General features: G+C 42.8%; 1 protein-coding gene across 2 annotated transcripts; it reads right to left on the bottom strand.

Moving 5' to 3' along the window:
- Positions 1–1,592: 1,592 nt before the first annotated feature.
- On the bottom strand, positions 1,593–10,853 carry LOC120799743 (zinc finger protein Aiolos-like). Of its 2 annotated transcripts, XM_040145074.1 has the most exons (9): positions 10,783–10,853; positions 10,560–10,633; positions 9,605–9,671; positions 9,155–9,250; positions 6,756–7,169; positions 5,258–5,425; positions 4,743–4,859; positions 3,786–3,896; positions 1,593–2,465 (listed from the first exon to the last, which is right to left on the bottom strand). In XM_040145074.1, exons 3-9 carry the CDS (start codon positions 9,654–9,656, stop codon positions 1,825–1,827), a joined length of 1,599 nt encoding a protein of 532 aa, XP_040001008.1. In that variant the 5' UTR covers positions 9,657–9,671; positions 10,560–10,633; positions 10,783–10,853; the 3' UTR covers positions 1,593–1,824. The 2 variants fall into 2 exon arrangements, with proteins under 2 accessions (XP_040001008.1, XP_040001009.1); XM_040145075.1 differs by lacking the exon at positions 3,786–3,896.
- Between the last annotated feature and the right edge of the window lie 2,301 nt (positions 10,854–13,154).

Genomic DNA, 13,154 nt, shown 5'->3' on the forward strand with positions numbered 1-13,154 from the left:
ACTTTTGAAATGGATGACTGGGCTTTTTAATCCAACATGTAGACATGAAGCTGCAATGACAGTTTGCCTCACAAGTGTCACTTCTCTTCAAACCCAAACAGAGAAAAGGGAACTGCCACCGATGGAGAGGACAGATAGCGTGGTGGCAGCTGGATGAAGCTAACACCCTTTTCAGGTCTGAAGGCAGCAAAGCATGACCGAGTCCCTGCACTGACATGTGGGCGAAGTGCATCCACACTGACATGCACACACACAGCCCGATGTGCTTACATATTAACTTGGGGGCTATTCCGAACCTATGTGTTCACCAAAATTTCCCCGATACACTCAGAACAGAGTGATTAAGCTGGCAGTGTAGATTCATAACTTTGTCATATCAAAAATTCCCACAAACCCTCAGTTTTTATCTAAATTCTTCCCGCACACAGATAAATTCCCATATGTGGAGTTTTACTGGCAGACACAATGTATTACTGTTCATTCTGTGGGTGAAGTGAGAGCTAAGTGGGAAGGGTGAAACTATTGATTAAAATCATTTTTGCTGATTATTTTATCATGAGCTTTCTTCTAGTTTAAAGAAATAATATTAAGATATTCTTCATTCTGCTTGAGACCACTAGTGGGTCCTAGAACCCGCCTTGGGACCCATTGCTCTAGAGCGCTAATGCAACAAGGAAAACACATCAAGATGAATTCACCGTCATATGCAGTCCCCCACTTCCCCCAGCAGATGGATGCTGGTGTGAGGAGACTTCTGATCTACTGACGTGTATTTCCTCAGCGTACCGGGAAGAAACAGTTGAGATCTAAATCCCGGGCCAAAATTAGGAGACAATCCCATAACAAATGTAAGTGTCATTTGACATTTTCCCCTCATTTGATCACTTACAGAGCATATCAATACTTAGATACTGCAAGGGAATATTCGCTCATCCTCTGTTATTGATTTCATGTAACACAACAGCTGTCACAAATCTTTAGGTGATCAGCAGCACATTATATTTAATTTAGACCTACCTTGATTCTTACTTATGTCCCCATTACCACTGTCCTTTTTAGATATACTGTAGTTTTGAACTTGCTAAGTTCTATATATACCTCTGTTAAGTGTGACAGAAACATCTCTGCAAAACTGTGAGCCATTTCTAACAAGTGGGAGCGCTAAATGAGTATAATATTCAGGAGTGAGAAACCAACACATGGTGCAGAGCGAAGTGATGTCCTTTGAAGCCGTGAACTGCACTTCTCTCAAAACCACAGCCTAAAAGGAGACATGTGACCTTCTAGATAATAGGATTTTTTTTCTGCAGTCTTGAATTGGCAAGTGTTTCTCAGAGACACTTCTCTCAACAAGGTGCAGGTCTATGTGTAATGAAGGAAAAAAGAGATTCTCTTTTATTTTTACACCTTTACACAGATAATAGAAAAACAAACAGCAGATACACAATAAATGCATTCATTTGTGCTACTCGGTTGGACATTTAAATGAATACATGGCATATTGCTATGTAACATAAACAGCGGCTTCAGCAGGTTCATTACGTACAAATGAATATATGAAAAGGAGGTAGAATTACTCCCATAAACACACACACACACACACACACACACACACACACACACACACACACACACACACACACACACACACACACACAAAAGACAGAGAGCGATAACTGCTACCTCATGCTTTCATTTGTGATACTACCAGCTACTTATATGAGTACATCTGTGTGTGTGCTCTTACAGTGTTATGCGTCTGAGCGTGTGTGTGTGTGTGTGTGTGTGTGTGTATGAAAGCATGAAAATCAGCATGAATGACAGCTACTTCAATTCTAGGCGGTGCTCGCCTCGGGCTATGTGGGAAGAGAACTCGTAACGGTCCCGGCTGCGGTGGCCACACACGTTGCACTCAAGCGGGTTGCGGAAGCCGTGGCACCCCATGTGGATGGTGAACATGACGTAGTCCAGGAAAATCACCCTGCAGTGGCTGCAGGGGTAAACTGCCCCGGGCAGCGTTCCTGCCTCCCCGTCAGCCCGCACCACTCGCAAGGCCTCCAGCGGCGACAAGGGGATGGGCTGGGCATGTGGGTGAGGGACGCCGTTCTGGTGGTTCAGCCCCCCCAGCAGGTGCCCTAAGTTGTACATGACAGGCTGGGACATCTGGGAGTTGTCAGTGTGGAATGAGTCCATACCGAGGGGTGGCTGGGCGGCGTGAGGGAGGCCCAAGAGTGACATTCCCATCTTATGGCCGTTGGTGAGGCCCATAGGGTTAATGTCGTTACGACTTAACGGGATGGGGTAGGGCCTGTGGGAGGGAGCTGGGTCGCTGTCTGGGCCTGTGAAGATTGGTTGTTGCTGATGGTGGCCGTCTGGCCCTGGGGAGCCTGGCGGAGGATCCTTGACATCAGTTCGGTGGACCAGCTCCCTATTAAAGCTCAGGTCCAGGCAGACACCGTTGTCGCCTAGACCAGTAACAGGAGAAGAAAGAGCACTCAAGACTCAACCGGAGGAGGTTTAACATACTTCATCCAACAGCACGGCCAGAGGAACAGCACAGACAGCAAGAAGCAGTTATTGCTTAGAAGTGGACTAAGAAACGTATATGTGCGCCCCCCCAGGATAACAAAAGGGAAAATTGATACCACGAACCGGAACACACCAGGTTCACAGGACAAAAGAATCTTTAAAGCATCAGAGTATCCTGAGCCAGCAGCTGAACTTGTAGGAGGACAGAGGGCTGAGAGGAAGCAGACGACGCAGATGAAGGCCTCTAGTGCAGCTGCGCCACAGAAGTATAGACAGACAGGCACCTGCTCACGTTTCTCGCCTCCCGCCTGTTCTCTCTCTCTCTCTCTCTCTGCGGTTGCAGACATTACTTCTCTTTTACCCCTGTGGTTGTCATATTGAAAGATCTCACTTCATTTGTCAACCTGATAGAGAGACGTAGGAGGGTTTTTTACCCATACACCCTTGTTTGCGAGCAGCTTGAGGCTTGATTGCGAAACTACAACCCAATGTTCGCTGGGCTTAACCAGAAAGGTGACAGCCAGCTATTGAAAATCGTTGTGTTGTGTGTGAACGCCCATAAAGTTTGGGAAATCACTGTGCCAAGTCAGCCATTTACTGAAACTTGTATCTTTTGATCATTCATCACCCAGGCAAATTATCTGAGTTTGAATCAAAACATACAAAGTGAGTGTTTAAACTGAGAAGTTTCAAGTGAGTGTTTCTCTTTTTTTCATGTATCCATTAAATTTAACCATGCATGTTTACTAATACCCACCTATGACACAATTCTGGCAGAGAATTTAGGCCAGTGGAGACCACTCTGTGGTGTGTGCAGGTATGAGCAGGTGTTCTGCCCTCAGTTCCTGTTTGGCAAGAGATGGAAGCCAGCAAAGACAGACAGACAGACAAACAAGTAGCTCAGACAGACAACTTGAAATACTCTACGAAAACATGAATTTGGTATTGTAAAGCATAAATGCCAGCAAAAAGCACAAATGTTATATACATTTCAAAAAGACAGCAGCATATTATAGCTGTAGAAGCTTAGGTTTAGTTTTAAAATATATTTGTCAGTAAACAGGTGGACATTATTAACATAAAAATAGTAGTAAAAGTAGCAATTAAGTAGACCTACAAATCAAACAAATTTTTTGTTTAAATCTAAAGTAATACTGTAAGCTGCTTGTAAAGTTACAACACAACTCTGAGGTCAGTGCCTCTGCTCAACCCCTATGTGTCTGTGTTGTGAGTTTTTTTTTTTTTTTTTTTTTTACCAGTGAACTTCTGTGGCATTGAACTCTTCCGTTTGGCTACATTGCTGGCAAGCCTGTCGAGCAGCAGAGCGCGCTCAGTGCCCATTTGAGTCCTGGATGCGTGGCTGTCCTCTGCTTGACAGCAAGAGAGTGAGAGAGTCAGTGCAAGGAGGAAATGAAGACCTCAATCAAGCAGCATCATGAGTAAAGAAGTACACTGAGCAGCAGCTGTCCACCTCTCAAAGGTAGGTAATGTGAAGTAAAAAACTTTTGCAAAACACCCCAGCTGCTTGAAGCAGAGACACACTGGGAGGAACGAGATATTAATTTCAGATCAGAAGCTCCTTTGACCTCACTTCCTGGTGCTTTTTTACTTCATCAGTGCAGGAGGGGAGACCACAGGATGAGGATGTACTTCCTCACCACTACAGCACTATCAGGCATAAACGTACGACATTTGGTGACCACAGAAGCAGAGCATTGTCTGTGTCATGCAACCATGCAACTGTCCTGCCGATATCTAAAGGCCTGTTTGGGGGGAGGTTAGACATAGAGGGTGTATTTTTGTGTGCACGTATGTGTTGGGTGGCTGGGCTGAACCATTTGCCCTACATATTTGGCTTCCCCTTTGCTGCTACAGACATGAGAGGCGGTCTCCATAGTGCTGTGTCTCCACACCACAGCAGCCATAACCTATTTAGCAGTAATGATGGGGTAACAGCCATAAGCTCATTAATGAGGCTATAAAAACAGGATCTGTTAGCGATAACAGCTTTAACTGTGCGCCTGCTGCATATGCACACGTGTTTACATGGACCGTGCTGTGATCTGATTACACGAACAGCTATATGTGTATGTGTGAACTGTGTCTGTGTGTGTCCTGTAAAGACATGTTGGAGTTTTGAAGATGCTTTTGGGTTTCATGTGAGCAAGTTTCAGAAAGTGGCGGTGAAGGTGGAGTGTGTGATGGCTGCTCACCTTTCTCAGTGGGGCCTTTGTTCTGAATGTACACATGGCACCTTTCTCTGTGCTCTTCGAGAGAGCTGCGCTGCTTGTAGCTGCGACTGCAGTGGTTGCACTTGAAGGGCTTCTCTACTGTGAGTAAAAGAGTTTCGGTTAATCGCTAAGACATGAAACATCGACAACATCTAAATGGTACAGCGAGTATTATTTCCTTAAGTGAGTGGTTTCATACAAAACTGATGATGTGCATATTGGAGATTGTGCAGCGCGTCTGCAGGTAAAACGCATGAACTGAACGTGAATGCGTAAGATGTCATATGTCTGTAACCATATGAGATTGCATAACGGGGTGTTACTGGAAGAGCCAGGCCAGCTCAGCAGGCCTTGTGAAATCCATTTAAACAGGAGTGAGAAACTAACTTGAAGGAGTGAGAAACCAACCAACATCGTACTGTACCCAGGTGCATGCGGTATCAGTGCATATCATGTTCACATCTGAGTGAATGAGTGTGCATGTGGCTGGCTGGTACCAGAATGGGTGCGCAGGTGTCCGCTCAGAGCATCGCGTCGACGGCAGGCGTAGCTGCACATGGGGCATTTGAAAGGCTTCTCCCCGGAGTGCAGTTTGATGTGGCGAAGCAGGTTTCCCTTCTGCGTGAAGGAGGCCCCACACTGAGTGCAGTGGAATGGCCTCTCACCTGAGTGAGAAAAAAAAACACACACCATGAAAACAGTCCTGCGCATTTCACCTTTCAACATGACATTCGCATTGTATTTTTGACTTCACATGAAAGCTCGATCTTAGTAAATGATCTGTTGTTGCAGATTCACTGTGTGGAGTTAATTAGTTCAACTGTAGATTACTGCTGAACAACACGCTGTTGTGCTAATCACAGTTTCATAAGTGGCAATCTTGTGATAGCTCCGAAATCAATATTTTTTCAGAATGATCAGGTTTTTTTATGATTTACTTTAATCGCCAACTCTTTTTCTTGTTCCCTGTATTACAGTGAATCGCAAAAAACATAAAATCATTCATCATCTTTGAAAAAGGAACAAGGCAACATCCACTTCAATTGTCAGAACCCTAGAAACGATGTTCTCACGCGCCAGCCACACAAATACAGCATATTGTGTTGACTTCCCACGTTGAAAACACAGCCTCATGAGTTTCACATTCTACAACTCCACTGCACTGATAAAAATGTATGTTTTACTACTTAAACTAATAAACACAGCGTGACATCTTGAATTCAACATGACGATCCCTTAAAGTCAGTAATGCACTCACACTGCTATGTAAATGATCATGGTTATTATAGGGACTAATGTAACCTCAGTATCTTCATTTCTTAAACTCTGCTTTGCTACTTTGTTAGTCCCACTGTAGCTTGATGGAAGGAATAAGAAGGACAGAGTTCATTCATCATGAGTCAAAGGGTCCTCGCTTTAAAAGCAGAACTCTTGACCTTAACTCTTTGACACCTTTTGTATTGTATTGTACCCTTTGTTATGATGTGTGCAGATGTGGCCTACAATTCTATATTTCATCACAGTGACAAGTTTTACTTTGTGTGGATAGACAGCAAGCTGACAACAGCAGAAAAAGTGTGCTTCATTTGCACAGGATGAGCATTATTTTCCATACTGTTATACTGCTCTACGCACTTGCTTTGAACAGGTTACACTTTAATGAACTATATAAATAAGCGAGTTATTACAGGAATTGCAAAATTTGGGCCAATATAATGATCTATCTGTTACTGCGATCAAATCACAAAATGATTGCATGTGCTTTATATTAGAAAAACAATAGAGGATATTTCACAATCTCTCGCTGTTGCTGGAGCTCTGGTATAGACGTGCGTCATGTATGATGCAGACTTGCATGTTCTTAATCATAGTTACTCAGTCAAACTTCTCGACCTTGTTGATACAAGGCACCATCTCTCTATGCTATCAACAGTGTGATCATTGCGCAACTATTGTATATGAGGTCAGGTGTTTGGACTGTGTTCCTGTGCTTACCCGTATGGCTGCGTTTGTGCACCAGCAGTACGTTGATGCTGACGCAGGACAGGCCACAGATGTCACAGTTGAGCTTGCCTGTCGCCTGGATGCGGGGCGCCATGGCTCCAGGCACACAAGTCCCTTCTGCAGCTGCTGCTGCTACGTGGGCGTCTGGCAGGGCTGCACTTTCATAACGTGAGTAGTCCACCAGCGACAGGTCCTGCGGCTCGTTCAGGGTATCTACCTCTTCATCCCCCTCCCTGTCCCTCTCCTCATCATCGTCCTCCTCTGTCCTTTCCTCATCAAATCCTTCCTCAATCCCGTCCTCACTGGCCCCCTCTGGTTCCTCTTTTGGCACAATCTCTCGTTCTTTTTCAGCCTTGAGATACTGCTCATTATCTTCCATTTCCTCAGCCTCGGTCTTTATCAGCCCTAAGCAGGGAGGAAGCAAAGAATTTACTTGGAGAAAACATTTCATCAATACACACATAAAGTGAGAGAAACATGTTATTGAAAAGCACTGATTTACAGAAACAAGACATATGGAGTGATGTATAGTACATATACATATAACAGCTGAGAAGTTTTTCCTGTTCAAGGGTTTCATTGGGGAGTTGTTCCTTGTCCGATTTGAGGGTCTAAGGACAGAGGGTGTTGTAATGCTGTAGAGACTGTTAAGCCCTTTTGGGCAATTTTTTCTGATTTGTGATATCGGACTATATAAATAAAATTTGACTTGACTTGATGCTCAAACTTCAAAATAAGGGGCTAAATAAGCTTGATGAGACTCCACTCCAAGCAGAATGTGAAAGGCTGTCACATCTGCAGTTCTACATTTGTATTTCATGGTTGATAGTTTGATATTAGTATTAGCACATCTCCAAAATATGGGTAGCTTAATTTGGGCCAATGCACAGTGTCAAGAAGAGATTCAGAAGATGTGTGCTCGAGATAAGGGGAAGGCATTTCCTCTCAACACACAGATACTAGAACCATGGCAGGAGAGAGACGCAGCAGGTGTCTCAGACAGACAACACCAATTCCTCATCTGCTTTTAAAAAGAAATTTCAGATTGGTTGTTTATCGCTTCTGTTACAGAGTTCCTTCCCAATTTCCTCCATAAGCCTCCAGAGCAACAATTCTACTTGAGTTTTTCCTGTTGTTTTTATCTTGACCTTTTCCTAGCCAAAGGTCTGCACCTACTGTACGTCAAACTTCCATACCATTCAGGATCTTTCCAACTGTATGTATATTTCTAAATACCACATCTGTTGACACGCAGAGTCCCGAGACCTGTTTTTGCAGGACCTCTCACCTAGCCACTTTGTAAGTGGCAACCAACCCCTGCGTATTCAGTTCCATCCAGAAACCACACTGTGGTCTTGGCGGTGACTGGTGATGAGCTGAAGAGCAGCGCCTTGTATTGTGGAAAGCGCTCTGAGGTGCTATGGAAACTTTGCACACACACAGCTCCGAGAGGCCCGATATAGAGTCCAGGGTTTTAGAGCAGTGAACCGCAGGCTGTGCATCAGATGCTGAGCAGGGCTTAGGAAGTGCACCCAGCAGGGCAGATGGGTGGCAGTCAGAAATACATAGGAGAGCTGTCTGTAATGCAAGTTTTTTTTTTAACGTGACAAATGTTGCAAGGCTGAGTGAAATAATTTCCACTCTCAAGCTATCATGCATGAAACAAGGCGGTCACAGTTTAGAAACAGTGCCTGACCCTGCAGTGATTAGTAAACCCAGACCTGGGCTGACCTGGCACTCACGTTACAGCTCTCATCATGATGACAACCTGCAGGAGACACAAAAAAGGCACCTTTACCTGTGCCTAAGCCTAACTAGTCTCAGAACAACTAGAGGACAACTAGAGCACCTAAGACTCACATGACCTTCTTCCGTCTAATCAGTTGGATGACATGCAAATGGCTTTTCCTTCAAGCTCTTGTCCATCATATGTAAGGTCTCTCTTGTTGATAATATTTAATCGCTGTTGGATAAAAAACCTAGCATCCAGTCCATTTTCGTATTTTCATGTTTAACTGAAGTCAAAGAATAAAACCCTCCTCCTCCTGCTCCCAATGGGTTGAGAAAATTCACACTTTGGTATGTGAAACCTTTAAAACCCTTCAGATAAACACAGAAATACACAGTGGCCATACTAAAAATAAGAACTTTATCTTAGGTTCTTTACTAGACCGTATTTTTTCCCAACAGCAGTGCTTCGTTGCATTAAATCTCGGGGTCTGTTGCAGCATCCCTCACACTTTTTCCTAAAGTCTGTGGACAAAAAAGTAATTGTACCACACTTAAGGTTTGAGCACGGTGGCTAAAATGCAAAGCGTAATGGAGAGATGTCAGAGCGTGTGTGTGTGTGTGTGTGTGTGTGTGGGTATACATCTGTGGATCTGTCACACCTTCAGCACACTGCATTCCATTCTCACTGAATGAGCTATCCTCCCTCTCTTCTTCCTCCTCCTGTGACTTCACATCTGCAACATCGCTGCAAACGTCTGAAAAAGTGACACATTGTGCATATGTAAATACTGGGTGTTACTTTTTGTGTAATTAAGAGAACTTCAAACCAGTACACTAAATTTCTCTGTTAGATTAATGGATTGTTAAAGTCCTTTTTATGATCAATTAATGTTCAGGAACACTTCTTCATCTTGCTGTTACTGAGACACACTGACAACTTGGTCCATGTGTAGTCTGTTAACAACTGTAACCTGCACTAAGTCCTCCACCTATACGCCTTCAGCTTTCATTACTCTACAGTCATGTGCGCTCAGGCGGGATGGTGGAAGTCTGTTGTGCAGTCTGATTATGTACACGTTCACACTAAAGGCATGGATTCAGATACTCACCCATCCCATCTCCCTCTGGGGGGGTAAATTCAGGAAGTTTGTCTGTGTTCATGATGAAAGAAAAATTCTGTGGAGAGGAATTAAAATATTCGATAAATGAGAGATAGTTTGGAACACAAACAAGTCTAAGCGGATCAAGCCAGATTCCTTCTTTCAAAACCAGATCTGTCCCGATGTGTTTATGGACCAATAAAAGGAACACTGAGCATTTTAACACTATAAAAAAGGTGGGTTTTCTTGTATACATTCATGATTTGATATTTTGTTTGACACACTATGACTAATATAACTTTTCTAATGCCCTCGTCACTATTAAAAGCATCCCTCACTATTTCTGTAAAGCATGTGAAGAAACAGAACCAACACTTGCTTCTCACTGTTCCTGTTGGCTGGCCAGCATAAAAAGAAGTTTACCAAAAAAAAAAAAGTGGGTAAAAGCCCACGGTTGATTGCTCGACCCTGTCACTACATTTTGCCTTATGAGAAAGAGATATGCTCACTGCACATGTATTTCCTGCCAAGTCTGTACATAGGAGCAAGTGTAAAAGAGCTTTCCACGCCAACAGCCAGCGAACCTCCAATAGTTGAAGCAACAGTTTGAAAATGAATTAGGAAATAAAATATACAGCTGTGCACTTTTTAGAAGCTGGTTTAGAAGCCCTGTATCAGTTTTCACTGATCTGATAAAAATTTTAGGTATGAACACTAACACTAACATTTCTATTGCAAGTGCAACTGTAATAAAAAGTAAAAACTACATAGTTACTTAGAAAGGTGTTCATCATTTAGAGAGCTGTAACTACTCCTACATTACTTTCAGTGATGACAAAAAACAGCAACAACAAACTTTCTCACATGGTCAAAATGAAATTGAGAGGCGAATGTCCACATGTTAGTTAATTCCAAGGTACTTTTTTGGTTTTATTTTTTGTTGAAAGTGACGAAGTGATCTTACCTGCTTTTTGCTCAGCACCTGGAGGAGAACCGTTCTCACCGTAGGAGATTCCACACTCCGCCACTGGACTTTCTCTGAATATGGAATATATGCAACGTCACTACGATGAATTTTGGAGAGATCCCTTAAAGGAACAGGAACTCATTTTGGAGGTGGAGCAACAAAGACCTAAGCATGTTCATACAGCAGAGTAGCAACACCAGTGATTTGAATTAGTCCTTACCATTTCCATGATCACAATGTAAACACTGTTTTACTAAACCTAATCATGTAGAGTCTGTAACACAATATGTTTATGAGTGAACTAAGAACTGATTATGGTTGTGATGGTTTGATATGAGTTCAGGCGGTTTACATGGTTCCTGACTTCTTTCAATTTAAGGAGCTATTACTCCATCTTGTGGCCAAACTATAAAGCTACTTTTCGTTCCAACATTATTCTCCCCAATCAATAAAATAAATTTACAAAACTTAAAAAGCCAACTGAGCATAATGTAATAATGGACTGTACAAAACGTGTTTTACTACAACTACAATCACATCTTACACTTAAGGGATTCACTTTAAGGGGTATTTGATAAAAGCGGTTTAGGAGTGAAAAGAACAGGTCACCGTTTTTCAAGTCTGCCTTGAAAGTCAGGTAACCATATGAACCCTGAAAAAGGTGTAAGCTGCCTGAGTTAGGCAAATCAAGTGGGTATCTTCCGAATAATTTGGTGCTAAATACCCATTTAGCACCAAATTCCCTGTTCCTCCACTGAAGTTCAGCAAGGAAACACTGTCCAGGGAAAAACAAAGAGGGGTTATTGTACTAAAAAAGATAAACTTTTTAAAGAAACACACCTGATTTGATCAACTTAGACTGCTGAAGCCTTGTATTAGCTAAAGATAAACTTAGAAACTTTGAAATACATTTTTGCGCAGAACCAAGACTGTGGATTTTGTTCCCCATCACTTACAGTGGAAGCACATTAGGAGGAATATTGGAGATATTTATCTCCAATATGAGCAGGGGGAATGATTATAGCAAGAAAAATCTATTTTAATGTTCATATGGTACACCTGTCTATTGATTCAAGACAGACATGAAAAACGGCAAACCTATCGCTTAAGGCACCAACGTTGAACCACAATGTCCCTGGTTTGCCTCTGACCAGGGATTTGTGTTACATTAAATTCCCTACTCTCTCTGCCCTTATTTTTGTCATCTCTCTACTTTGGCTATCTGTTTAGTACAAGCATAAAATGCATTTAAAAAACAATTTAAAAAGGCTGAAACGTTCATACTAATCCCTTATAATTCTGTCTCTCACAAAGATTTACAAGTTATAAAGATTGTTAGTGAAATATGGAACAAGAGACACACACTCACATCAGCTCATTAGCAAAGCCAACATCTACAAAACAGAATTACTCTCTACCGTTTATCTCTTAATAACTACCCTTCAACCCAGAACCCCCAAAACACACACACACAAACAGTCAAACACCTCATAAATGACACATAATGAAACTGCTAGCCCTCTTGTGAACTTGAGAACCAGTGAGCAGCTCAACCAACTACCAACCGCTTTTTGCAGCTATCATACAAGCTACTGACTTGAACTGACCAGATGGAATTTTATTTAAACTTGTGGCAGAATAAAAATAAGTTTAGCCTTGCTGTTGTTTGGTGGACCAGACTTGAATGGATGTCTGAAGTTTTCCGGTGAGGACAAGATTTGTAAACAGATACACAATAACAGGCATAAGTAACTGTACACATTTCTGATCATTTACTGTGCAGGTACGGATGAGGAATCTGGGTGCCATGTAAGTAACAACACTCACTGTAGCACCCACCTGAGTGGTGCACAGCCTTCTAAGGCTTGGCTGCTGCCAATGGCCCGCCTATGGCAACCAGCCACCATCCTGAAGAAAAAAGCCAAAAGAAAGCGCACTCACAAAGGCATTACAATACATGCTGGGTTTCCATGGCAAAATGGAAGCAAAGGAACACAGGAAAAAAAAAAAAGAAAAAAAAAAAGGGATGTCGACCAATAAAAGCCGTGATTCAAAACCTTAAAGGCTGAGTGGAGGGCATATCTGCACACACAGCAAACAGGAACAAAGCAACATGCTGGTTTACAGACTCTTTCATGATCAGATATACACACATGTATTATAAACTGTCTCAGCTTGCAGCGTTGTTAAAACTTATCCTGCGATTCCACTGGTGGGAAGCTTTTTTAAGACCACTGGGGGCAGGGCGGCATGGGGGGGGGGGTTTTAGACTGTCCATTTTCCTTTTATAGCTGCCCACTCCAGTTTGTAGCAAGAGAGAAAAAGAGAAAGAGAGATCTGGGGGCAACATAATGAGTTGGGGGGGGGGGGGACTGAACGTACACACATTTATGCAAACACACACACACAAACACACATTGAGACCCTGACCCTGTTGAGGGAGGCGGCATGAGGTTGTTTTGTTGTTTGAACAATGTTTCAGCCCCAGAGGCACACACATGTGTGTGGGGCATTTGGGGTTAATTAAAGTGGAACAGCACTGATGTGTATTCTCCTTTTAACTTCGTTATGAACCAAAATGTTTTATCAAGT

The sequence above is a fragment of the Xiphias gladius genome, chromosome 15 (assembly GCF_016859285.1).
Source record: "Xiphias gladius isolate SHS-SW01 ecotype Sanya breed wild chromosome 15, ASM1685928v1, whole genome shotgun sequence".
Classification (NCBI taxonomy): domain Eukaryota; kingdom Metazoa; phylum Chordata; class Actinopteri; order Istiophoriformes; family Xiphiidae; genus Xiphias; species Xiphias gladius.